Source organism: Microcaecilia unicolor, chromosome 12 (genome assembly GCF_901765095.1).
Source record: "Microcaecilia unicolor chromosome 12, aMicUni1.1, whole genome shotgun sequence".
NCBI classification, from domain to species: Eukaryota; Metazoa; Chordata; class Amphibia; order Gymnophiona; family Siphonopidae; genus Microcaecilia; species Microcaecilia unicolor.
The window spans coordinates 33,502,246-33,529,858 of record NC_044042.1 but is presented as its reverse complement, the minus strand read 5'-3'; the positions used below and the strand labels follow the sequence as shown (position 1 = coordinate 33,529,858).

The 27,613-nt window shown below is 45.8% G+C and overlaps 1 protein-coding gene across 1 annotated transcript; it reads left to right on the top strand.

Annotated features, from left to right (window-relative positions):
• The first annotated feature begins 44 nt into the window (after nucleotides 1-44).
• LOC115481488 (coiled-coil domain-containing protein 84-like) lies at nucleotides 45-27,354 on the top strand. The gene is made up of 11 exons (XM_030220649.1): nucleotides 45-211; nucleotides 5,364-5,530; nucleotides 6,935-7,033; nucleotides 7,126-7,192; nucleotides 7,278-7,340; nucleotides 8,109-8,173; nucleotides 8,561-8,672; nucleotides 9,246-9,276; nucleotides 10,010-10,105; nucleotides 10,548-10,680; nucleotides 26,997-27,354. The coding sequence occupies exons 1-11, from the start codon at nucleotides 95-97 to the stop codon at nucleotides 27,097-27,099; spliced, it is 1,053 nt and encodes a 350-aa protein (XP_030076509.1). The 5' UTR covers nucleotides 45-94; the 3' UTR covers nucleotides 27,100-27,354.
• Nucleotides 27,355-27,613: the final 259 nt, after the last annotated feature.

The window sequence follows — 27,613 nt, the reverse complement described above, 5'->3', positions numbered from 1 at the left end:
GCGCGATCATGCGGCGCCTCGCCTTCTTCATTTACTCGTATAGTAAGATGGCGGCCGATTTGGGGACGGTGTTGATGTCGAGCTTTTCTGAATAATGGGTGTCTTTTATTGCCAAATCTGTAGGCAGACCTTTTTCTCTGGCAAAAGCCACAGCTATGAGAAGAAACATCAGCAGCGGTTGAAGGCGGTGCTGGGCACCTATCTGAAAAAGGTGGCTAAGGGCTTGTTGGGAATGAAGGGAGTTCAGCCGCAGGGTAGAATACAGAGGGTTGTGATCAGTCTTATCTCGTTGACCGATGAGCGGGGGGAGGAGGTTATCAGTGTGGCTTAATTAATATTAAAAAATAAAAAGGTTTTTCCCGGAGTTAGGTGTGATTAGTATTCTTAGATATCTTGTATGACAGAATGAAGATATATATAACCAGGGCGGGATTAGCCATTTATTAGATCCTAAGCAGATGGTGCTCCCCCATCTTAATTTAAATATATGTTAACACTCCCCCATGAACGGGGTCCTGGAAAATAAATGCAGGGGTAAAAAAGAAGAGACAGCAACAAGTAAAAAGGGAACAAGGTAAAGAACTGATCCCTTCGATGCTGTTTTAAATCTTCACGGATCCTAATTTTAATACCTTCAAATCCTCTAAATATGGAGGACAGCCATAAAGTTTCACTGCTGTAGCCGTTCCGCATCTTTCGGGAGACCCCTGGATCCTCCTGGTACTCCTAGAATGTTAGGTATTATTAGGAAAGGAATAGAAAACAAAAATGAGGATGTTATAATGCCTTTCTATCGCGCTTATGGTGCGACCGTACCTTGAATACTATGTGCAATTCTAGTCACCGCATCTCAAAAAGATGTAGTGGGATTAGAAAAGGTACACAGAAGGGTGATGAAAATGATAAAGGAGATGGGACGACTTCCATATGAGGAAAGACAGCTGAGGGGAGCTATGATAGAGGTCTATAAAATAATGAGTGGAGTGGAACAGGTATATGTGAATCGCTTGTTTACTCTTTCCAAAAATGCTAGGACTAGGGGGCACGCAATGAAGCTACAAAGTAGTAAGTTTAAAACAAATCAGAGAAAATATTTCTTCACTCAGCATGTAATTAATTCTGGAATTTGTTGCCAGAGAATGTGGTAAAAGCAGTTAGCTTAGCGAGGTTTAAAAATGGTTTGGATAGCTTCCTAAAGAAAAGTCCATAAGCCATTATTAACATGTACTTGGGGAAAATCCACTGCTTATTTCTAGGATAAGCAGCATGAAATGTACTGTTCTGGGATCTTGCCAGGTACTTGTGACCTGGATTGGCCACTTTTAACAGGATGCTGGGCTTGATGGACCTTCGGTCTGTTCCAGTATGGCAACTGTTATGTTCTGGACCATCTGAGTACGATCTCAACAGAGGACTTCTGTTTTGGCAAGCCTCCTTGCTGACGTGCTCTATCAGCGTGGGGGCTCACTGCATTCCGAAAGCAGCAGCACAGACAAAACAGAATAGCGGTCCACTCTTAAGTTAGTACTTGGAGGATCCGGATGCTCTGGGGGATCCGCCTTCTACCTGTACCCATACAGGTACCACCACTCCCACGTACTCTTTCGGCCACCAGCTAATTTATCAAACTAAAATCTGCCGTAGGAGCCATTGAATTAGCACTTTTGAGAGGACCCCTCCTGAAAATGTAGTCCTTAGCTACTTGCCTAGTTTGCCAGTACTTTAATCCTGCCCTAAACGTAACTAGTGTAATTTTTGTTTTTGGGAAAAATTAATTAAAGAAAAATGCGTTCATCATGAGCATCAGCAACTACTGATCAGCTACTAGTGGTGTGATTGTGTTTTGTTAATTCTGGGGCTAATGTGACCTTGTGTCTGAGCCATGTGCTGTAGCTCAGCTTATGGTTTCCTAATGCAAGCGTAAACAAGAAATTTTGCTCCCAAGTATAGTAGCCAAATAGTATGCAGATACGTAGTGGGTTAAAAATGTAAACTAATGCAGAGCTGTCAATACCCAGTCCCAGGAGAGAGATGTTTTAGCCATCCCTTGTTTTGAACTTGCATCATAGTGCATAGTGGTATTTGTAGTCTCTGAATCTACTCATTGAAATCAGGCCTGCAGATCCAATAAGGCAACAGGATATGGCTGCCAGAAATCCAGTCCTGGTCTATACTCCCTCCTGGAACTGGGCAAGTTGGCAGCTCGGCTAACATGGCAGAGTATGCTGGAAGCAAGCAGAGATTTTTTTTTTTTTTTTTGGGGGGGGGGGTCATGTGCTAGCAGTAGCTATGTTTTGCGTACAAAAAAAAATTGTATCTTCACTTGAGTTCAAGGGTACATATGTGTATGTGCTGGAATGCTATTTAGTGCATAACTATGCTTGGTAATGGGAAATGGCTGTGCATAACCATCAATATTCTGTGCAGAATTAATATTGTTTTGTGTTACAAGGTCAGCAGCCCAGCACCTTACTGTCTGTCCCAGCACACTTCCTCCTAAGCTCTCCTTTGACAAAACCAGAATAAAAGTTGCGGGTGCTTCATGCTCACAATGAAAAGAAACAGGCATGAAATCCTCACTAATGCTGATCATGGAAGAACAAGCTAACCCTTTGCATCTCTTCAGACCCGGCATTAAAGCCTGATGTACCAAAAATAAATAAATAAATAAATAAATCCTACCCTAGCCTTTGGGTCTTGTGCATTAGGCTTTTTTTAGCTAATATTTTCTTCATTACTATGAAATCAAAATGACCTATTCACTGATATCCACACGAATATTTGCACACAGCTTGTGCACAACACGCTTTGAACTTAGTCTCCATAGTTGCACACAAAGGGCTTCTTTTACAAAGCCTCACTAGCGATTCCCACATGGTAAATGAGAGGAAGCCCATAGAAATTGAATGGGCTTCCTCTCATTTACCATGCAGGAATCGCTAGTGTGGCTGTGTAAAAGAAGCCCAAATTTAGGTGCAGTTAACTTATGTGGGCAAAGCCTACCACACTTTATTACATCGACCTCGGTGTAGTGAAATATCAAGCAAAAATACCAGCTAGCTCTAAGAAGCCCCTTTACTAAAGCTTAGTGCGCAAAATTGCAAAAAATATATTTTTTAAGTTGAAATTAGTCTGGCACTTGAAGAGTCTATTGACTCCTCATAATTTTAGACTAGTTGTCAAAAATCTGATTGTGCCATGCTTTAACTATTGCAGTAGTCTGCTGCTAGGAATGTCTAAATCCCAATTTAAGGCCTTGCAGATTGCACAAAATGCTATTGCAAGAGTCTTGGCTGGTTACAATCAATATGAACATAATCACCGGTCCTGAAGAGTTTGCATTGGCTTCCTATAGAGTATCATATCGAGTTTAAGTTTTTATGTTTAGTTTTTAAGATTGTAAATGGGCCAAATGTCAGCAGTGTTGGCTATGAAGTTAAATGTGTATCAGTCCCTGAGAGCTTTAAGATCTGTTGATCAGTTTATACTGGATGCTCTATCACACCATTTGGTGAGATTAAATGAGTTCAGATCCTCAATTTTTTATGTAGCAGTTCCCTCAATATGGAAAAATGTTATCACTGAGATTGAGAAAAATTCAGAATATAAAGCAGTTCAAGAAGGATTTAAAGACCTACTTGTTTGTTCAGGGATATGGTGAGAAGAAAGTTAAAGAAATAGATGCAATACATTCAGGATATCGCACATACTGAAATGTGAAGGTGTTTTAATGCCATAGTTATTTTGTGAGATCAGTGTATATGTCAAGATGTATGTTTTACTGTAAGTTGTTTAATTTTATGACTGTTAATATTGTTCTCCACCAAGAACATTTGAATTGTGTGGAATCTAAGTTTTAAATAAATAACAGACATTACCTTTCGCTGAGTACCATGTGGCCCGTAGGTATAAAATAGGACACGCAGTGTTTAACGCACACTAAGCTTTAGTAAAAGGGTTTGCTTGGCCAGTTTCTTGTAATTCGAGGTCATCTCACTGATGTGTCATAGGAGTGTGCATTGGAAAATATTTCATTGAAAAAAAAGTCTTCAGATATTTTTCCTGTTTTTGCTTTTAAAAGTGTTTAATTTCAAGTATTCTTTTCATTATGTGTGCTGAAAAAGAATAAAAGAATAATACATTCTATTATCAGAAGTGAACCCCCTCTCCCCCCCCCCCCCCCCCCCAAAAAAAAAGGATTTAAAGTTTTTCTTATCATTTTGAAAGTGACATGACACAACTGTATCTGTGCTGTTTCGGGGCTGTATTCTATGCACAAAACGTCTAACAATCCTTGTCACAAACTAGTAGCACTAAGATAACCTGCCCTTTATTCTTTTCACCACTTTGTATTTTTACAAAAACTTGAACTATTGGTGTCTCCATTCTTTGTTGATTTCCTTCATTAAGCAGAGGAGTGTGGTAGCCGTGTTAGTCCACTCTTAAGGTTATCAATAGAAATCAAACAAAATAAAACATGGAAAAGAAAATAAGATGATACCTTTTTTTATTGGACATAACTTAATACATTTCTTGATTAGCTTTCGAAGGTTGCCCTTCTTTGTCAGATCGGAAATAAGCAAATGTGGTAGATGACAGTATATATAACTGAAACATCAAAGCATTTCAGTGACAGTCCCAGGGCAGCACTTTACAAAACCAGAACACTGTACCAGTAATTTCATAGTAAGAATCCTGAAAGGTAACTTTAAAACAATACAGGAATGTAAGACCTTTGAAGTCAGAATGATTGAATATTTTGAAACCCAACAGACAGGACTTAACAAAGATCTGGGTTTTCTAGCCCATTATAAACCATAAAGTTGTATTGCTCTGTTTGTCACCCTCCTCTCACCTATCCACCCCCACCCTGTTAGACTGTCACTGAAATGCTTTGATGTTTCAATTATACTGTCATCTACCACAATTGCTTATTTCCGATCTGACGAAGAAGGGCAACCTTTGAAAGCTAATCAAGAAATGTATTAAGTTATGTCCAATAAAAAAGGTATCATCTTATTTTCTTTTCCATGTTTTATTTTGTTTGATTCATTAAGCACAAATTTGTCACTTTCATGCTTGTGGTTCTCATACCAGATAGCACAAGGCCTTTAAAAAAAAAAGGCTGACCTTGTTTTTTTATTTGAAATTTTGTTCACAGATGATGTAAACTCAAAAATGTTTGCATTTATAATGGAAATGTTAATGTTCTTTTCTGTAGGGTTGTCACTAGCCAGTATTTTTCTAATGATATCATCATGAATTAGAGTAGCCAAATGAAAGGAATCATCTACAGAAAAGCCTAAAGACATAGGAAGTCCTAACAGTTCTGGGTGCCTGATCATTGATGCATTTTTTGGCAGGTGGAAGCAGCTTGTAAAATGATTAACAGTGCAGAAGTTGTGAAGTATAATTTCATTGAGCATGAACAGAATATCTGGTGTTACTGCTGTCAGGTGGAGGTGAAGAAGCACATGAGCAATGGCAACCTGACTGTAATATATGGAGGGTTACTAGAGCACCTGGCCAGGTAAGAATGGCACTCATCAACCAGACTTTTGCATGTAGATGGATGGGGAAAGGGTTGCCTTATCAGGTCAGGTGAGGAGCTCTGTTTTGAAAAGGGGTTGACTCCCCCCCCCCCCCCACCCTGGTTCAGCGCAGGACTGGTTCCTAATTTCCAAAAATTGAAAAAAAAATTCAGCATTACAAGCCAAGGTTTTTCTAGAACTTTTTTGGCCTTAGTCTTTGATGAGAGAGAACCTATGACGGAAATATTCTTTGATGGTGGTTCCCAAGGCAATTTTTGGCTTCGTAAGTTAGCTGCTGGCCAAAAGAAGAGTATTGGGGAGAAGGGGAATACCTACAGCTATTGCTGCCTGCAGAGGTGAGGCCAGTGGGGAAAATGTAATAGCAAATTGAAAAAATAAAGGGTAACGAATCACCAGGACTGCATAATACTTACCCTAAAATTCTGAAAGGGTCAAACACTGAAATTTCAGACCTCTTATTAGTATTCTGTGGAATATCATTAGATCATCTTCAGTACCAGAGGACTGGAGGATAAGCCAATGTAACGCCAAGGATCTGGGAGCCAACAAACCTATTGAGCCCCACGTCCATTCCAGGCAAAAATGGAAGAAACTACTTTAAAACAATAGCTTAATGCAGTGGTTCCCAAACCTGGTCTTGGAAGCACCCCAGCCAGTCAGGTTTTCAGGATATCCACAATGAATATTCATGAGAGATTTTTACATGCACTGCCTCCAGCATGCAAATTTCTCTCATTAATGTTCATTGTGGATATCCTGAAAACCTGACTGGATTTAGGGAAGGCAAGGCCTTTCTTACCACTCTTATTCAGTTTTTTTGAAGGTGTTACTAAACATGTAGACGAGCAGGCTTTGGATTTAGTTCACACCTTTTTCAGTATTATCTCAAGTTGAGTTCCATTTAGATACAGTAGGCTTTTGAGTCCCTAGAGGGCTTATAATCTAAGTTTGTACCTAATGCAATGGAAGGTTAAGTGACTTGCCAAGATCACAGGGAGAGTTGGTGAGATTTGAACCCTGGCTTCCCTGGTTCTCAGCCTGCTACTCCTCCACTCTATCCAGGTGAGCTAGTTGGTTCTAGATTGTCAGAAGTCGTTTGCCAAAAGTTCCTCATGGGAAACTCTTGAGAAAATGAAAATGTCTTATTGTAGGTTGGTAACTGATTACTGAACTTGCTATATCTTTGGTGTGACCTGCCATGGCACATTTTAGCTTGTTAGCTTAAGCTCTGATTTACAGCTCAGTGTTTGAATGAGAGATTTAGATCATGGATGAGCATATGCAGGTTGCTCAGCTATCAGCATGAATGGTCCTTTCTTCCAAAGACTGGCACTTGTGCAGCTTTTGCTGGTGTTAAAAGTTTGATTTTTCTTTCCTTTTAGTCCTGAGCACAGAAAGGAAACCAACAAATTTTGGTGGGAAAACAAAGCAGATGTCAAATTAAAACAGAGATTTCTGGTTTTGTCTGAGGATTATGAAAGGTAAACAGTATGTGACAATTTCTGTGATGTGCCAGGTGTGATTAACATTGGTCATTGTAAAATGCTAACATGGCTAAAATAATCTGTTGTAGGTTCAAGCTGTCAGTCACCACAGCTTTAGAGAACTATGAAGAAATGGAGGATGTGCACATTAAAGAGGTAACTAAGAGCCTAACAAAGCTCATTGATGTGTCATAGCCTCTCCTCTGGTTGGTTCTTATACAGCTTTCATTCGTTTTGATAGGTGGCAGCCCATATCCGGAAGGTGGAGCAGAGTAGGCTTGAAATGGTGCAGGGCATTTTGGAGGTTTGTTTTCCCAGGATGCACCTGAACAGTATCCATAGCTTTAACGTTTTTGCTGCATGCTCTTATTCACAGTCCTTAGAAATTGTTACGTTTGTCTTTAGAAAAGAAATGTGCTTGCAGGTAAAAAGTAGGGAGATATGGACACATTAATAAAATGGTATAGATTTTTCCTAGGTTTAGAACCAGATCTACTAGCTTAAAAAAAAATAAACGAGAACATTAAAAAGGGCCCAAATTTCAATATAGAGTTGAGGATTCATGTTATTCAGATGCTGCAATAACTTGGAAAGCTAACTGTTGCGATTAGCAAAGAGCATTTGTGTGTAGAAGACTGAGCATTCTTATGGTTTTACACTTTAGGGACAGAGAGAAGCCTGTAGAATTGAACTGCTTCTGTCTGTTCTTAAGAGGGTGGTGCATCTCCATGGACTTCTGTCACCCCATGGAAGGTACTAAAGCTCCTTAAGCTCATGTGTTGTATGATTCTGAAATTGATATCAGGAAGCCTTTGATAGACTCCCACCATGGACATTAGATCAGTGTTTCTATTCAAGGACCTCTTAAGGAGCTGAATTACAGAGTTGACTTTAAGGTTAAGAAACTATAAGAGTGAGGGACATGTTTCATCAGTCTTCTTACATGCTCTCATGGCTGCAGGAGCAGTCCATTGAAAATTGATAATTGTCTATATGCACAAACGTAGTGTGTTAGGAGAATTTGTATTATTGGAAACCAGAAAGATGTATGCTTTTCCTGAATCAAACTCAGCCACAGTCAGAGATCGAAGACAGTGAAAGACCTTCTGCAAGTGGAGTCCCAGTAAACTCAGGAAGGTAAGAAACTTGTCACTTTAATCGCATATTCTATTTTTCCTACTAAGGCAATGGGACACAGTGAAATGCTTGGAAAAATAAATAAGCAACCAAGCTGCATTCACAGGGGATGTCTTACCAGCTCAGCCAGGGGAACTACTGAGAATTCTAGGTTATTTCAGTAAATTCTCTCAGTTGTAAAAACCACGTGCTTTTATACAGTAGCATTGTTTTGAGTCCCACATCTTTTTGCATATATGATTTGTTACAACACCTAAGTGAATTCTTTCTCAGGCAGAAACAATTTAGTAAAACATTCTGATATTGTCCAGATTCTCCTAGGTATAAACAAAGAGTTCCTGGTTACTGAAACCTTTTCAGTTTTTGTTCTGTTTCCTCCATTTCCAGTGGCTTAACTTTTGATGCAGAACCAGAAGACCCTTGGGCAGCTGATGTTCACGTAGCCCCAGAACTTGATTGGATGGAAGCTGGGCAGAGCTTGACCTTTATCGGTCACCAGGTGTGGCAAGGGGTCATCAGAAATGTCTTCTCTGTAAAAAGGATCTTTTTTTTTTTTTTACATCACCTTTCCATCTAGATTTACAATGTTATCTTTTAATGAGGCAAGCTTGCCCCTCAAAATTTGTGTTTATGGTTCATGGTTCATTCTCAAACTCCAATCTAGAAATTTATTGAAATTAAACAGTTCTCTTGTGAAAGAAGAGACTGAAATCTCTCTACTCTCCCTTATCCATGTGTACGTGTATCTGGGGATGTTCTGGTGAAAGTGTTTGTATTTTATGCTGTGCTGATGATTGGTTCATGTTTGATGTACATCATTCCATCAGCAGGAGGAGCATAAGAAATGGTTCTCTTAATGTGGAGGTGTCTGTCCTCCTCCTTTTTAAAATTTTTTAATTTTGTTTTCTTGGTACTGAGGTCAGGGTTACAAGACTTCAATTCTGATCCCTAGCTTACCACAAGTTGTAGTGTTCCCTCTCCTTCCTGGCTAGGGTTATCTCAGACTCTGCTATAGACTACTGATGGCATGGAATTTTGTTTAACTCTGACTTTCTTATTTTCTGGAAATTAGGAACCATCTGTCAATGGAAATGTTCACTCAGGTAAATGATCTTTGAGGGCTGAAGCTCAGAGCAACAGTTTAGTGATGTGGATGTTGCTTCTCTCATTTCATTGTCTTAAGGTAGTATGATATATTAATGATTATGCATGCATTAGTTTGTAATCCACCTAGAATTTTAGAATGTGTGGAATATAAATTAAAAAAAAGAAAGAAAGGCAGAAAGAATTGCCTCTTCTGGTCCCAGACACTTTCTTGAAAAGACTTGTATTTGTTTGCTGTGTAGACATTTGCAGCTCAGGGCTTGACTTTCATTCTTGCACTCTTGAGTGCAGAAGAGCATTCAGTGTTGGGTGAGATTAAACAGATTATATTCCTAACTAGTGGGTGGTAACATCCAGGTAGAAAGATTAAGAGGTATTGGAGTGGGGAGAAACACAGTCAACTCGATGTGGAGGCTTCTGTTACATGCTAGAGGATTAAGCTAAAAACTGCTCTCTACATACTGATGTCATGTAATAGGTGACATTCATGAAACATTAGTCCCATAGAAGTTAGTTACTTTATAGAAGCATTCTATAGTACTCAATGTACTTGAGCTCAAAGACTGTCTTCTGCCTGGGAACTCGGTCAAGAAGGCTTTGAGGCAGCAAAGATTTCTTTGAGCCCAGCATCACACAAGTAACAGTGTTAACAAGTCTCACCATTTTAGTAGTGGTAGTCTGTGCTTGTGCCAGAGCCACTGCATAAACAAAATGTTCTCTCACTACTTCTAGGAGCAACCCCTCCTTGGTTAATGCAGGATGATGCTGAGGCGACTGAAAGCAGATTGCAAGAGATTGGCCCTTCTTTTGAGGAATTCCAAAAACAACGTATGTAGCTTTTGAGTCTCTTGTACAGTGAACTACAAGGAGAAACGTATAATATTGGCTTGGGAGGTGATTTTTTTTTTTTTTTGTGGTGGCAGCTTCAACTCAGAAATAAAAGGTCCTGACCTTTGGACATTTTTTTTAAAGCAAATATGAGAAATTCAATCTTAGGGTGGGGATAGAAAGCAGTGATGGTTTTAGAGGGTGAATGTTGGCCATTTCTAAAAGCATGTAGAAACTTGCAGGCTGTCTGAGAGCAGTCTGCATAGAATATGTTGGCTAACATTATGAAAGCCCATTTGAATTTATTCTGCCTGAAGCAGACTGCAGCTGTGCTAAGGTAACTAAAATCTAGAAGTTTAATATGGAGGCCTATTTGTATGTACATAGTAGGCTTCATATGGATATTTTAACCTTGCTTTGTAAATGGTCTTATTGTGAACAGAAGAAAAGGAGAAACTAAGGAAACTACCCCCAAACCGAGTAGGTGCCAATTTTGATCACAGCTCTCAGACAGATGAAGGCTGGCTTCCTTCTTTTGGACGGGTGTGGAATAATGGCAGGAGGTGGCAGTCCAGGTAAGCTAGTGTTCAGACCATGTCCGAAATGAAATGAGCAAATTATGGCATACCAAGTCCCTGGATGCTAGGAATGTTTTTTGTAATGTTGTGACTAGCTACACAAACATGGAAATGGCAACCATTGTGTTAATCTGGAATTTCCATATCATCATGCTGATCAATCCATAGACTGGTGGGTTGTGTCCATCTACCAGCAGGTGGAGATAGAGAGCAAACTTTTGCCTCCCTATATGTGGTCATGTGCTGCCGGAAACTCCTCAGTATGTTCTCTATCTCAGCAGGTGGTGGTCACACACAGCAGCAGCTCTGGCTAGGCCTCCAAGCCTAATTTTTAGGTTTTGTTGAGTGCCTGGGGTTGAGGGCTCTTTTGAGCAAGTGCAAACCTGGTGGTGCCAGGTCCCTCCTTTTCTCCCCCCTCCCGCTGGCTCCGTTAAAAAAAAAAAAAATTTTTTGAACGTCCTTAAAGGCGTTTATTTCGACGTTTATTTAAACGTTCATTGCAGCTACTCACTGGGACACCAGGTCGTTACAGCTCGGAGCGGAAAGCAGGTAATTTTTACCTTTTTATAGCGGGCAGGGGGTTCCCCGATTTATCTCCACGTGGCATATGGCGTCGGAGGGCGAGGGCATAAAGAGTCGCTCCCCGGATCGCTTGGGCGCTTCTAGAGGGGATGCGGGGGTCTTAAAGTCTGATTCGCCCTTGTTGGGTGACAGTTTTGTGACCGATGAGTGTCCCGGTCCTTCCTCCGGTGTGGCGGTTTTTCCCGCCATAAACGCCCATCCCCCGCTCCTCGCCTCCGCCATCTTGGCCGGCCACGCAGCTCGGATGGCTTCTTCTTGGGCCGCCCTTGAGGTAGGAGACATTAATGCCATGAATGCCCTTAATTTGGGCGACGGCACAAAGGCGGCTAAAATTAAGCGCCGTTTTTCCCGCGCGGCTCCTTCGCGGAGTGTCGCGCTGGACGCCATCTTGGATGCGCAGCATGTCTCTCCCCCGCTCTTGCGAGCGCCGGTTGAGGGTGCGTCTAGGGCTGTTGCCCAGGCTGCGGAAGTGCACAGTCTGGGGGGTTTCTCCCCCGAGTTTATTTTGCTGCTGCATCAGGCCTTCCTTATGCAGAACGCTGCCCCTGCTCCCTCGTCAGGTAAAGAGGTTGAGGCCCCCGGAGGTAAACGCCCTCGGGTTGATTCCCAGGCCTTGGAGGACTTTGTCTCCTCCGATGTAGATGAGGGCAGCGTATCTGAGTTCTCCCAACGGTCCTTTGCGGATTCCTTGGAGGAGACGGATCCCCGCTCGGATGGAGCGGATGACCCCTCTGCAGCGCGACTCTTTGGCTCAGAGGATTTGCCCAACCTGTTTGTGCAGGCCATGGGCATTTTGAAGATTTCCTCTCCGGAGGACGTCTCTCCCTCAGCCCCTGTTGGCTCTGCCATTATGCTGGGGACGAAACGCCCGCCTAGAACCTTCCACGTGCATGATGCCATGCACACCTTAATTTCGGCTCAATGGGATGTCCCGGAAGCGAGCCTTAAAGTGGCTAGGGCTATGTCCCGCCTCTATCCTTTGCCTGTAAGTGAACGTGAGGCCTTTCTGTGGCCTACCGTGGATTCTTTAATCACTGCGGTGACTAAGAAAACGGCATTGCCGGTGGAAGGTGGCACGGCCCTAAAGGACGCCCAAGACAGAAGATTGGAGGCGGCCTTAAGGTCGTCATTTGAGGCGGCTGCTTTAAGTTTGCAGGCCTCAGTTTGCGGCTCCTATGTGGCCAGGGCGTGCCTGACTATGGTGCAGCGGGCTTCCCCCTCGGATCATTCCTTGAGGGCTGATTGGCCGGCCCTGGAATCGGGCTTAGCCTATTTGACAGACTTGCTGTATGACGTCTTGAGAGCCTCAGCTAAAGGCATGGCTCAGACAATCTCTGTGCGGCGGTGGCTTTGGCTGAAGCATTGGTCTGCTGACCACGCCTCTAAATCCCGCCTGGCTAGATTGCCTTTTAAAGGCAAGCTGCTCTTTGGGGTCGAGCTGGACAAAATCGTGACCGATCTCGGCACGTATAAGGGCAAGAAGTTACCAGAGGTCAGGGCTCGGGCTAGTACTCGCCCTGGTACCTCCAGAGGACGGTTTCAGGAAGCCCGTCGGTACCACCCGGGCAGGTCGGGCTCCTCTGCCCCCTCTTCCTTCAAGAGGAACTTCTCCCCCAAGCAGCATTCCTTTCGCAGAGACCGCCGTCCCGGAGGTGCTCCCTCCGGTTCTCCCCCAGGGTCTCGTACCCAATGACGGGGCCTTGGTCCACGCCCCAGTGCAGATTGGAGGACGGCTGTCCTCGTTTATGGGCGAGTGGACCACAATAACTTCAGACGCTTGGGTGCTGGAAGTCATCAGAGACGGCTACAAGCTAGAGTTCTGCCGACCCTTAAAAGACGGGTTTGTACTCTCTCCCTGCAAGTCTCCGGTCAAAGCTGTGGCAGTGCAGCAGACCTTGGACAATCTGATCCGCCTGGGGGGCGGTCGTTCCGGTGCCAGAAAATCAGCTTGGCAAGGGACGTTACTCCTTTTTCTTTGTGATACCAAAGAAAGGAGTTTCTGTACGGCCTATCCTCGACCTCAAAGGGGTCAATTGGGCCTTGAAAGTTCGGCACTTTCGCATGGAGACCCTCCGCTCTTTTATAGCGGCAGTGAAGGCAGGAGAATTCCTGGCATCCTTGGACATCAAGGAAGCTTACTTGCATATTCCCATCTGGCCTCCTCATCAACGCTTTCTGCGTTTTGCAGTACTGGGCCGACACTTCCAGTTCAGAGCCCTCCCGTTCGGGTTGGCTACTGCTCCGCGGACCTTCTCCAAAGTAATGGTGGTCATCGCGGCCTTCCTGAGGAAGGAAGGAGTTCAAGTCCATCCTTATCTGGACGACTGGTTGATCCTAGCCCCCTCTTATGCAGAGTGCGGCAAAGCTGTGAACCGGGTGGTTGCTCTTTTGAGCTCCCTGGGGTGGATCATCAACTGGGAGAAAAGCCAGCTGCGCCCGACTCAGTCCCTGGAGTTTCTGGGAGTTCGATTCGACACCCAAGTGGGCAGAGTGTTCCTGCCAGACAATCGGATTGTCAAGCTTCAGGCTCAGGTGGACTAGTTCCTAGTAGCCTCTCCTATTCGGGCTTGGGACTACGTGCAGCTGTTGGGCTCTATGACGGCCACGATGGAAGTAGTGCCCTGGGCCAGGGCTCATATGAGACCACTACAACAATCTCTGCTGCTGCGCTGGACTCCGATGTCGGAGGATTATGCTGTGCGCCTTCCCTTGGACCCAGCAGTGCGCAAGGCGCTGAGCTGGTGGACGCAGACAGACAAGTTGTCTGCAGGAATGCCTCTGGTGACCCCGGAGTGGATTGTCGTCACGACAGACGCCTCTTTGATGGGCTGGGGAGCCCACTGCTTGGGAAGGACAGCGCAGGGGCTCTGGTCTCCTGCAGAGGCAAGTGGTCTATCAACCTCCTGGAACTCAGAGCCATTCGGTTGGTGTTGTTGGAGTTCATCCCGGTACTGGCATTGAAGCCAGTACGGGTCCTGTCGGACAATGCCACGGCTGTGGCCTATGTCAACCACCAGGGAGGTACCAAGAGCGCCCCTCTAGCCAAGAAGGCCATGAATTTATGCCAGTGGGCGGAAGTGAACCTGGAACAGCTGTCAGCGGCTCTCTTTGCCGGAGTCATGAATGTCAAGGCGGACTTTCTCAGTCGCCATACCTTGGAGCCCGGAGAGTGGCAGCTATTTGCTCAGGCGTTCTTGAGCATCACGAAGCGCTGGGGCCAGCCGAGCCTAGACCTGATGGCGTCATCGGCCAATTGCCAAGTGCCGCGCTCTTTCAGCAGAGGACGGGACCCTCGCTCCCTGGAAGTAGATGCTCTTCTCCAACAGTGGCCGGCACAAGAGCTTCTCTGTGTGTTCCCGCCCTGGCCCATGTTGGGCAGGGTGATAGACCAGGTGGCAAAGCATCCAGGCCGGATAATCCTGGTGGGTCCAGTCTGGCCCAGACGTCTCTGGTATGCGGACTTGATCAGGCTCTCAGTGGACCATCCTCTGCGGCTGCCAGTGGAGCAGGGCCTGTTGCATAAGGGTCCCGTGGTGATGGAGGATCCCTCCCCCTTTGGTCTTTCGGCCTGGCTATTGAGCGGCAGCGTCTGAGGAAGAAGGGCTTCTCAGACAAGGCATCGCCACTATGCTGAGAGCGAGGAAGCGCTCTACTTTTACTGCTTACGCCAGGGTTTGGCGTACCTTTGCAGCGTGGTGAAGCAGGCTCATTTTCTTCATTCACTGCTCCAATTTCTTCAGTGTTGGCATTCCTGCAGAAGGTCTGGAGAAAGGCCTGTCGCTCAGTTCCCTTAAAGTCCAGGTAGCGGCCCTGGCTTGCTTCAGGGGCCGCCTGAAGGGTGCTTCCCTGGCTTCGCAGCCAGATGTGGTGCGTTTTCTCAAGGGAGTTAAGCACCTGCGCCCTCCTCTGCACTCAGTGGTGCCTGCATGGAATCTCAACCTGGTGCTAAGAGCATTACAGAAGCCGCCTTTTGAACCCTTGTTGAGGGCATCTCTGAAAGACCTGACGTTGAAAGCAGTCTTTTTGGTGGCTATCACTTCAGCCAGAAGAGTTTCCGAGCTCCAGGCACTCTCATGTCGAGAGTTTTTTCTGCAGTTCACTGAGGCAGGAGTGGCTATTTGCACAGTGCCTTCTTTCCTGCCCAAGATTGTTTCTCGCTTCCATGTGAATCAGCAGCTCTGTCTCCCTTCCTTTCGTAGGGAGGACTACCCAGAGGAGTACTCTGCTCTTAAATATCTGGATGTGAGACGAGTCATCTTCAGATACTTGGAAGTGACCAATGATTTCCGGAAATCGGATCATCTGTTTGTCCTGTTTGCAGGTCCTTATAAGGGTCTGCAGGCTGCTAAGCCTACAGTGGCAAGATGGGTCAAGGAAGCCATTGCAGCGGCTTATGTGGCCGCGGGGCAACTTGGGCATCGGCCCATACATTCTCCAAGCATTACCGCTTGACTGTGGCTGCACGGGCGGAGGCCCGGTTTGGAGCTTCAGTGTTGAGTTCAGGGATTTCAATGTCCCGCCCTGGGTGAGTACTGCTTCGGTACATCCCACCAGTCTATGGATTGATCAGCATGATGATATGGAAGGTAAAATTATGTATCATACCTGATAATTTTCTTTCCATTAATCATAGCTGATCAATCCATAGCCCCTCCCAGATATCTGTGCTGTTTTTATTCTGGTTGCATTTCAGGTTCAAGTTTAGTCTTCAGTTACTTCAGAAAGACTTCGTGTTCAAGTTTTTTCACTTGGATTCTTCAAGAGTTGAGACGAGTTTGTGTTACAGTGAGCTGCTGCATTCCTCTCCCCTCCGTTTTACGGGGCTGGATTGAGACTTAAAATTCTGCCGGCACTCCCTCCCGCTTCGTGCGGCTGTAGGGCAGCTTTGTACCCCTCCCGCTTCGGCGATGTTAGGGTCAGTCAGCTCCTCCCGCGGTTGCAGGATAAGCCAGATCCCCCCGCATCGGCGGGTGTGGTGTCCCTCCCCCGCTCCGCGGGGATGAACTGGACGGATTCCCCTCCCCCACTTGTGTGGGGATGAGCTGGGTTAATTCCCCTCCCCCGTTTCGGCGGTGGTGAGCTGGGCAGAGTGTCCCTTTGTGGGTGTAATTCTCTAAGTGCTGAGTCCTGCGGATGGAGCTTTGATATCGACATACTGAGGAGTTTCCGGCAGCACATGACCACATATAGGGAGGCAAAAGTTTGCTCTCTATCTCCACCTGCTGGTAGATGGACACAACCCACCAGTCTATGGATTGATCAGCTATGATTAATGGAAAGAAAATTATCAGGTATGATACATAATTTTACCTTATATGGTACCTTTGAAACCACTGAGTGGGGCTCTAGACTGGGCTGCCTGGACTCAAAGAAAGAAAATTAGCAGGTAAGACTAAGTTTTTTTCCCATCCTTATTGTCCACTAGACTAGTCCAGAACTCATAAGATATAACAAAACAGTCAATCCGGGCAGAAAGGTGAAACCTCTTCCGACACTTAAGTGGCCCCCAAAGAGTGCATCCTTCCTAGCCTGGACATGTAATGTTGGAGAAGGAGCGACAAAACAACAACGTAGCTACTCTACAAATGTTTCAACCAGAGAACTCAACTGCTATTCTGCTCAAGAAGTGGCCTGAGCCCCTGAGGAGGTGTTTGTCCCTTGAACCAATTGCTTCCTTTTAACCAGCACGCAACAGTTGCCTTGGTAGCCACTTCCCTTTGAACAGAACAAATAAATGATCCAACCAGGAAAACTCAGTTGTTACCTCTAAATAAGCAAGAGCATACTCTGCACATCAAAGGGCCCTATGCAGCCCCCAAACCTCTCGATGGAAGGCTGGTAGTTAACACTTCCTGATTGACGTGGTAGTCTGAAATCACCTTGCAGAGAAAAGAGGTATCTTCAGGAAAATCATCTACTTCACTATCTTATGCTGGAGAGTCTGAGGCATGATGTGCAGAGACAGAATAGGCTCTGTTTTGAGTGGAGGAGTGGCCTAGTGGTTAGGGTGGTGGACTCTGGTCCTGGGGAACTGAAGAACTGATTTCTATTCCCACTTCAGGCACAGGCAGCTCCTTGTGCCTCTGGGCAAGTCACTTAACCCTCCATTGCCCCAGGTACAAATAAGTACCTGTATATAATATGTAAGCCGCATTGAGCCTGCCATGAGTGGGAAAGCGCGGGGTACAAAAATAACAAAAAAAAAAAAAACCCTACCGCCATAAAATGTAAAAAAGATTCCTCACAGGAGAGGCTTGTAACTCTGAAACCCTTCTAGCTGGACAAATTGCTACCAAGAACATTGTCTTCAAAGTCAAATCCTTTAAGATGTTCTCTTGAATAGTTCAAAGGGGGCCAATGTGCTGTGCCTTTATAAAATGCATCCTGTCAGATGGACCCCGTGAGGTTTCTTCCAAATGACTGAGAAAGCAAGACAACACTGCACCTTTTGAACCTTCCAAGAAAGCGAAGGCAAAGGCCTTCTTGTAAAAAGGCCAAAATGTGTTTAAAAGTTTATTTTTGTTACATTTGTACCCCGCGCTTTCCCACTCGTGGCAGGCTCAATGCGGCTTACATATACAGGTACTTATTTGTACCTGGGGCATTGGAGGGTTAAGTGACTTGCCCAGAGTCACAAGGAGCTGCCTATGCCTGAAGTGGGAATCGAACTCAGTTCCCCAGGACCAGAGTCCACCACCCTAACCACTAGGCCACTCCTCCTCTCAAAACAGAGCCCATTCTGTCTCTGCACATCGTGCCTCAGACTCTCCAGCATAAGATAGTGAAGTAGATGATTTCCTTGCCAGCAAGAGAATTGTAATTAACCCCTCTGTGTAACCCTTACACCTCAGATGTGTCCTCTTAAATTGAACCATAAGACAAAATGGAGACAGGTTGTCCAAGGCTATTGAATAACCTTCCTTCTCAGGGAGCGCTAAGCTGTCCATTTGAAGAAGAACCGAACCTGCATACCGAAGACAACAGGGCCTATTTTGCATCACTAATATAGCTAAGCCTGGGTAGGATATTATCTTTTGCAGCATCTGCCAAGGAGGAAGCATACAACACTTCTGAACTGAGCCAGCTTTGTAGAAAGACATCTAGCCTGCCATTCTGTACTGTCTCCGCCAACTGAAAAACAGAACTGCCTTGGCATCGCCATTATTATATTGTGTGGAAGTGAATATTACTAAGTTTAAGATTTTATTGAAAACTTTTTTATAAGGCTTTTGATAATTTGAAAGATGATGATAGAGTATATTAGCTGTTCTGCATAATACAATTTTTATGGAAGATGATGTTTTTATGTTGTGTGACTGATTCTTGGGTTGAGTGTTTTAGGCTCTTCTATCATGCTAATCGAGTTCCTTATGTTTATATCGCATTTAATAAGAGTTCAATGCGACTTACATCAAGAAAAAGTACATTCTTTGGAATTAGCGACGTTTACAAGAAATAGAGAAAAAGCTTAAATATCATTGGATAAACTAAATATTTGCAATCATTAGTTAGCATATGTTTCGTAAGATGTGGTTTTCAAATAAAAGGGCTCTCAGCAGTTTGCAGAATTGTGTAACCAAGTCTCTGTTACAAATACTAAGCCCGGGTCCTCCAACCAATCCCTGATAACTACGGCTTTGTTGACCAGATCGGGCATTAAAATAATAGCAGGGGCATAGATAGGAAGTTGGGGGTTATCATTCTATCTTTATCTGCTTAAGATTTCTTTTCTGTCTATATTTCATGTTGGTGGGTTTCCTAAAACTCAAGGTTTGACTGTCATCCTTCTGAGTCAGAACTTCAGTTGGGCTTGGGGGAATGTACCAGATTAAAGGCTGAGTAACCAACGGCATTACTGTGGACCCCACCACTGTTCAAGCAGTAATTTATCTCATTTGAAAATGGTGACCATTCACCCTCTGGGACACACAAAACTGTTCCTTGTCACCAAATATATTAAACACATTTACCACAAATTTTTCCATTTTCAGAGACAAACTTAAATTATAAGTTGTGTAGAATGAAATATTGCCAATAAGAACTAATTTAGCTCTGATATCAGTGAATGGGATGAGCTTCAGATACTTACAGGCACCATTGCTAAATAGGTCCTACTAAGGCACAGTGGTCTTTTAAGACATTGATTCCAAAAAGAGTCAGAGCTGATTACTTTGGACAGCACCAACAAGAGTTGGCAAGGCCTAGAGGGCTGCCTAGCCAAATCAGTGAGAGCATGAGAATCCTCATAGGTACAGTTAGACCCTGTCTTCCAGCGGATCCTGGTAGGACAGTGCCCTGAACTTTATTGCACCATTCCTCAGCGACCCTCCAGACCGGTCAAGACGCGTGGGTTATGTCCTCCTACCAGCAGAGGGAGACTGAGAAAACACTAAGCTTTTGAAGCCTGTATATATAACCTGTGCAGAACCTCCACTAGCCAGTATTTTCTCAGTCTCAGCAGAGGTAGCAGTTGACAGCCTGTGCAGTCTCCAATAATCTGGTGAGGTAGTTTGTCATTGGGTCGTAGGATTTTTTCCTTCCAAACTTTATTCTGTTGCAGTACCCTGTACGTGTGTGTAAAAAAAAAAAAAAAAAAAAAAAAAAGTGCTTTGGGGCCCTGGGTCTGGTGGGGCCCAGTTTTTCCCCCTGGGGTGTTACACCTATGTTTGGGTCCCTCCCCCTGTTAGCTTGGCAGCTTTGTGCCTCGGCTGCTTTCTCAGTATTGTAGCCTTGAGTGCCTTACAATTTCCAGATGCCAGAATTAGAGTACTGTGCCTTTAAGGTCAGTTATTCTATTTCGTTTTGCTTGGCAGCTTTGTGCCTCGGCTGCTTTCTCAGTATTGTAGCCTTGAGTGCCTTACAATTTCCAGCTGCCAGAGTTGGAGTACTGTGCCTTTAAGGGCATTTATTTCTTTATTTTCAGCGGACCGAACGGGGGTTTTGATTCCTTGCTGGAACGAGAGAGCAGCGCTTTCTCCAGTGCTTTTGCAGTGTGAGTGAGTTTTTGGTTTGGCGCGTTTGCGGAACAGCTTTTCCCTTCCCTCGTGGTTTATGGCGGCCCAGCTCCTCCGATGTTGCGCGTGCTCGTGGCGAGGGGTAGAGGCGCCGGGCGCTCAGTGTAGCTTTGCGGTGCACCTATAAAGGTGGCTGCGGCACCCCCCGACTTGACCGCGGAGGGATCGATGGTGTCGGGAGTCTCCGGGTCAGCGGGAGCGTAGGCAGGGCCGCTGTCAGCGGGAACAGTTTCGGCGGGAACAGCCGCCATCTTGAGTCTGACGCGGCCCATGGAGCCGGCTGGTTTTGGGCCTGCGGCCTCCGTTTTTGGCACAAAAGGGCCTAATGACGGTCCAGGAATGGTGGGCTTTCCTCCAGATTTTGTCTGGACGCGGTATCAGGCCTGGAGATCGGGACCCCCTCCCTCCCCCCCCCCCCCCCCAATTGGAAGAGGGGGCTATTTCCATCTTGGCTGAGAGACCACGGTTAGAGTGGTCAGAGGACAGGCAATGTTTTTCTCCTGTAGCTGCAGAAGCTGCGCTTAGTGATCTGGGGGAGTCAGATGGAATTGACGGCTCTCAGGAGCAGGATTGTTGGATTCCTGGAGAGGATCCTTCAGTAGTGCGGATTTTCCATAGAGATGAGCTGTCAGAACTCATAGATCAGGTGTCGTCCACCCTTCAGTTTGGTCCTGAGGTGGCGTTGGGGGAAACTGTCCAGGATCCGTTGGTGAAGGGCATTCAGCGTCAGGCGTGAGCCTTCCCTATGAACAAGGATCTCCGGGAGATGATTTGTCAGGAATGGGATTTGCCGTGTAAGGTGGCAAAGGCAATGGCGGGGCTTTATCCCCTCCCTCAGGATGATATGGATTCCTTTAAGGCTCCCACGGTAGATGCAGTAGTGACGGCAGTAATTATAGCTACGGCTATCCCGGTTGATGGAGGAACGGCTCTCCGTGATCCTCAGGATAGGAAGTTGGGATCTTTTCTCAAGCGTAGTTTTGTTTTGTCGGCTCTAGCCCTGCAGGCCTCGGTTTGTGGGGGTCTGGTAGCTCGGGCATGTTTTCGTTGGGCCGAGAAGCTCCTGGATGATTCGGTAGATGTTGGTTCTTCTGGGGGTCAGGAGTTAGCCGACTTGGACATGGGTTCATCCTTTTTGTCTGAGGCTTTTATGATTTGTTGCCTACTTCAGACAAAAATATGGCTATGGTTGTGGGTCTCTGCCACTTAAGGGAGCTATGCTCTTTGGAGAAGATTTGGACAAGTTAGTGTGAGGTCTTAGTGATACCAAGGTTCTATGGCTTCCAGATTTTCGGTTCAAGGCAGGGGCCAGAACTAGTTCCTCTCGGGGACGGTTTAGGGAGGCTCAGCGGTATAGGCCGGGCAGATCGAGTGGGACCTACCCCTAGCTGTCTGTTTGTCCAATTTAGATTGTAAGCTCTGTTGAGCAGGGACTGTCTTTTCATGTTAATTTGTACAGCGCTGCATAAGTCTAGTAGTGCTATAGAAATGTTTAATAGTAGTAGGACCTCTAGGGGTCGGTTTTTCCAGCGCACACAGTTCTTTCGTGAGAGTCGTCGCGGAGGGCGTGGCTTTTCCGCGGGAGGTTAGTATTCAGGCCACAATTCCCAATGAAGGTGTGCGGGCTCAGGCTCTGGTGCATGTTGGGGCTCGGCTGAGTCTGTTTTACCAGAGTTGGGCCCAAATCAGGTCAGATCAGTGGGTTCTCAAGGTGTTTCGAGGCGGATGTGCGCTGGAATTCGAAAGCTGTTCTCCCGAAGTGTTTCTGGAATCCCTCTGTCGGTCTTGGAGCAAGAGGGCAGCAGTGAGGGACACTCTGCGGTGGCTGCTCGCGTTGGGAGCCGTGGTTCCTGTTCCTTCAGATCAGCAACGCTCAGGGTGCTATTTGATCTATTTTGTGGTCCACAAGAAAGAGGACACTTTTCGTCACATTTTAGATCTCAAAAGGGTCAATGCGGCACTCAAGGTGCCCTCTTTCCGGATGGAGACGTTGCGGTCGGTCACTGGTGCGGTCAGGAAAGGAGAGTTTCTCACTTCCCTGGATTTGACGGAAGCTTATCTTCACTTTCCTTTGTGCAGCCTTTTGGTTCCAAGTTACAGGGTCCGATTCGTCGGTTCCTTGCAGAGAAGGCGCCGACGGCCCGTACTTATCGTCAGGTCCTGGGCCTGATGGCGGCGACCATAGAGGTAGTTCCGTGGGCCAGGGCGCACATGCGTCAGGTACAGTCAGCTCTGCTCAGTCGTTGGTCCCCTCTGCGCAGGACTTGGAAATGTGTTGTCCGCTGTCGGTGGCCCCTCGTCTCAGTCTCCGCTGGTGGCTCAGTCCGCGCAATTTGGGAAAGGAATGCCGTTGGAGTCCCACAGGGGCTGGTAATGGTCACGGATGCCAGTCTGCAAGGTTGGGGGGCACATTGTCTCAGTCAGGTAGCTCAAGGCCGGTGGTCTCGGGCAGAAGCAGAGTGGTCCATCAACCGGCTGGAAACTCGGGCCATTCGGGTGGCGCTCCAGGCCTTGACGTCGGTGGTTCGCCACAAGGCAGTCCGAGTGCTCTGTGACAATGCCATGGCAGTAGCATATGTCAACCGTCAAGGGGGGAACAAAGAGCCTTGGCGGCGCAGTTGAACTCATCTTCAGGCTCTCTTGGCAGCGCATGTGGCCGGGGTAGGTCACATAGATGCAGATTATCTCAGCAGGCACACTCTAGATCCCAGAGAGTGGTCTTTTCTTCGGTCAGTGTTCCAGTGAGTTGTGTCGGTCTGGGGACTTTCGGTGATCTTAGGGCAACGGCTCGCTATGCGCAAGTTCAGAGATTTTTTTTTTTCAGTCGCTGAAGAGACCCTTGAGCGGAGGAATCGACACTCTTCTGTTGCCTTGGCTTCGGGAGTGACTGTATGTGTTTCCTCTGTGGCTGTTAGTCGGTCGAGTAATATAGCGCATCGAACATCACTCCGGTCGGGTGATTCTGGTAGCTTCGGATTGGCAGCGTCGACCATGGTATGGAGACCTGGTGCGGTTGCCAGGGGCGGCGGCCCTGCCTTTGTTGGGATCAGTTCTGTGTCAAGGCCCGATAATCATGCCGGATCCGGCTCGTTTTCGCTATGGCTTGGCTCTTGAGCGGCACAAGTTGAAGAAGAAGGGGCTTTCGTCCAGTGGCTTTGCTACGATGTTGAGTTGCCGTAGATGATCCACTTCCTTGGCGTATGTCCGGGTTTGGAGAATCTTTGAGCACTGGTGTGAAGACCATCGAGTTCGGCCGTTTCACTCTTCGGTGGCGGAAGTTTTGGAATTTTTGCACGATGGTGTTGATAGTGGTCTGGCCTTGTCTACACTGAAAGTTCAGGTGGCAGCTTTGTCATGTTTTCGTGGGAAGCTTCAGTGAAAGTCCTTCGCGTCTGTGCCTGAGGTAGTGCGTTTTTTGAAGGGTGTTAAGTTGCTGCGTCCGCCTCAGTGACGGATGGTGCCTCCGTGGGATTTGAAGCTAGTTTTGGATGCTTTGATCAGGCCTCCGTTTGTGCCTCTGGTATCGGCATCTTGTAAGGATTTATCTTTAAAGGCGGTCTTGTTGGTGGCGATTACTTCAGCACGGAGTGTTTCAGAGCTTCAGGCTTTGTCTTTTAGGGAACCATTTTTGTCCTTTCTGAGGGAAAGGTTTCGTTGCGGACGGTGCTTTCCTTTTTTGCCCAAGGTGGTTTCCGAGTTCCATGTTAATCAGGTCATCTCTCTGCCAGTGTTGGGTGATATGGCTGGAGATTCGGAGCAGCGTGGTATTGCCAAGCTGGATGTCAGGAGAGTTTTGAGTTGTTATCTCTCTGGAACTCAGGACTTCAGAGCCTCTGACCGTTTGTTCGTTCTTCATGGTGGCCCAAAGAAGGGTGCAGCGGCTCCTAAGGTGACCATAGCACGGTGGTTGAAGGAGGCGGTTGCATCTGCTTACTTGGTGAAGGGTCCTGTGGTGCCTAGGGGCTGGTCTGCTCATTCCACTAGGGAATGGCAGCCTCGTGGGCAGAGAATAGTATGATTTCTCTGTTAGATATTTGTCGGGCCTGCGGTTTGGTTTTCGTTGCATTCCTTTGTGAAGCATTATAGGATTCCTGTGCATGCAAAGGACGAGGTGCGCTTTGGGGCAGCAATTTGACCTCTGGCCTTAGTAGGTCCCTCCATAAGTTAGTTACTGCTCTGGTACGTCCCACGCGTCTTGACCGGTCTGGAGGGTCGCTGAGGAAGGTGAAATTAGATCTTACCTGCTAATTTTCTTTCCTCTAGACCCTCCAGACCGGTCAAGAGCCCGCCCTGTCTGTATTGGAGGCCAGGAGGTGTGTTTGTTGGATAATTCTTGGCTGCTGTAAATTGTTGTTTCTCTAATTGCAGACTGTTTATTTCTGTTTTGTGATAGGAGTCCGGGACAGGTGGGGCTCTTCTTTGATAGTCCACCTGTAGAAGCCCAACTGTTTTATCAAAGGCAAAGGAACATGTTTCCGTAAGAGCAAGCGGAAGATGTTTCTTGTTTTTGCAGTTTACTGTGACCACGTACAGGGTTGCTAGTTGTTGTTAGTGTTTTTTGTTTCTCTGCTTTGTCAGGGGTATACTGGCTAGTGGAGGTTCTGCACAGGTTATATATACAGGCTTCAAAAGCTTAGTGTTTTCTCAGTCTCCCTCTGCTGGTAGGAGGACATAACCCACGCGTCTTGACCGGTCTAGAGGAAAGAAAATTAGCAGGTAAGATCTAATTTCACCTTTCTTTAAGTACCTAAGAATGGGTATGCAGGTTTGACACATTTAGGTGTAGGAGTTCTGTGAGCCATTGTGGCTTCTTCCTGCCCAGTCTGGGTAGAACTTGGGTACATCCCACTGGTCTGGCTTGGATGATAAGAGGAAATTTAGACTTAACCTTTCAATTTATTTTCCTTGAGTCCTACCAGCCCAGTCTAAATTCTACCAGTGGAAGTCATGACAGTCAAAGATTCTTGGTCTGAATTCAGAAAGCTAGCAAAAAGTATGTTGTAGCCCACTCTGAAGATAGTTGTTTCCTTAGTGCAGGGAAGCCCAAACCTGTTCCTGGAGGCACCCCAGCCAGTCAGGTTTTCATGATATCCACAAGAGAGATTTGCACACACTGCCTCCACTACATGCAAATCCCTCCAATGAATATTCATTGCAGATATGCTGAAAAACTGACTGACTGGGGTACCTCCAGGACCAGGTTTGGAAACCACTGCCTTAGTGTATGGAATTAATTTCTGGGTTAATGACCATAAAAGGATGATTTCACTACACCAAACCAGTAGTCTTAGCTTTCATATAGGATACTGAGGAGTTGAAGGCAGCAGCAGCAGCAGCACCCCCACCCAAATGAAATCAGCTCGAGGTGGGCTTCTTTTTTTTTCCCCCTGGCTCAATCTGATGTGTGATCCATTTGTTTGGACTGATTCTGCAGGACTCCATAACTACTACTTAAACATACGCAGCGCTGTACACTTGAACATGAAGAGACAGTCCCTGCTCAACAGAGCTTACAATCTAATTAGAACAGACAGGACAAACAACAGATAAGGGAATATTAAAGTGAGGATGATAAGGGTTCTGAACAAGTGAATAAGGGTTAGGAGTTAAAAGCAGCATCAAAAAGGTGGGCTTTTAGCTTAGATTTGAAGACAGCCAGAGATGGAGCTTGACGTACCGGCTCAGGCAGTCTATTCCAGGCATATGGTGCAGTAAGATAAAAGGAACGGAGTCTGAAGTTAGCAGTGGAGGAGAAGGGTGCAGATAAGAGAAATTTACCCAGTGAACGGAGTTCCTGGGGAGGGATGAGAGTGGAGAGGTACTGAGGAGCTGCAGAGTGAATGCACTTATAGGTCGATAAGAGGAGTTTGAACTGTATGCGGAAACGGATAGGAAGCAAGTGAAGTGACTTGAGGAGAGGGCTAATATGAGCATAACGACACTGGCGGAATATTAGTCGTGCAGCAGAATTTAACAGAGTGAAGAGGAGAGAGATGGCTAAGTGGGAGACCTGTGAGAAGCAAGTTGCAATAGTCTAAGCGAGAGGTGATAAGAGTGTGGAAGAGGGTTCTGGTAGTGTGCTCAGAAAGGAAAGGGTGAATTTTGGTGATAATATAGAGAAAGAAACAGCAGTCTGCTGAATATGTGCAGAGAAGAAGAGGGAGGAGTCGAAGATGACCCTAAGGTTATGAGCTGATGAGACAGGAAGGATGAGAGTGTTATCCACAGAAATAGAGAATGGGGAGGAGGAGAGGTTGGTTTAGGGGGAAAGATAAGAAGCTCAGTCTTGGTCATGTTTAGTTTCAGATGGCGCTGAGACAGGCAGGCTGACATTTAAAGGTAAGTCCAAATTGACCCTTACTTTTTCTGTTACATTCACATAGTCATGTCAGGGATAACATTTCTGGTTACCAATGTTGGCAACTGCTGTTTTCCCTGCCAGATGGAAAGATGATGTGACCTGGGTAGTTTGGGTAAGCTGGCTATAGAAAGTATTACAGAAGTGCTTTAATTTGTAGAAGATTGATCTGTAATAGTGTCTTTTCTGTACAAATTCATACAGGAGAGCTGCTGGGATAAGAATTCTTGCATACAATGTGCTCGCATGATGCTGTGCACTTATCTAACACGTCTGATGGGTTTTAGATGGTACTTGCATCCAGACTGTGTGATGAATGGGCCATTTTACTTAGGTTTCATGCTTTGTTCCTAAATCAGGCACCAATTCAGAAGAGAAAATGATGAGAAGAGAGCTGTGAGAAGAAAAGGGGGCAAATACTGGAAAAAGGGTAAGAAGAGTCGAATGGATGACCTTCCTTAAGGATACAAAACTCCTTCCCTTTGCAAAAGGATCAAGAATCAACTGCCAGCACAAGACACCCACTTATACCTATAATAGTGAAGTTTTGGAAATACTTTTTCAATTTTAGATACACCGACAGTTTACAAATTCTTGCTTGTATTTCAGCATTTTGGGCTCATATGTTGTTGGAGAAGCAAACAGTGCAAATCTCTCCCATCATGCCTAGACAAGTTACTAAGCGGCATTGAGTACTGCTACTCGGATTCCTAGATCATATACAGTGGGGGAAATAAGTATTTGATCCCTTGCTGATTTTGTAAGTTTGCCCACTGACAAAGACATGAGCAGCCCATAATTGAAGGGTAGGTTATTGGTAACAGTGAGAGATAGCACATCACAAATTAAATCCGGAAAATCACATTGTGGAAAGTATATGAATTTATTTGCATTCTGCAGAGGGAAATAAGTATTTGATCCCTCTGGCAAACAAGACCTAATACTTGGTGGCAAAACCCTTGTTGGCAAGCACAGC

Coding starts and splice junctions, on each gene's coding strand:
- LOC115481488 (XM_030220649.1), top strand. CDS start 95: ATGGGTGTCTTTTATTGCCAAATCTGTAGGCAGACCTTTTTCTCTGGC. Junction 212..5,363: donor TGGGCACCTATCTGAAAAAG/GTGGCTAAGGGC, acceptor ATTTTTTGGCAG/GTGGAAGCAGCTTGTAAAAT. Junction 8,673..9,245: donor TGACCTTTATCGGTCACCAG/GTGTGGCAAGGG, acceptor TCTGGAAATTAG/GAACCATCTGTCAATGGAAA.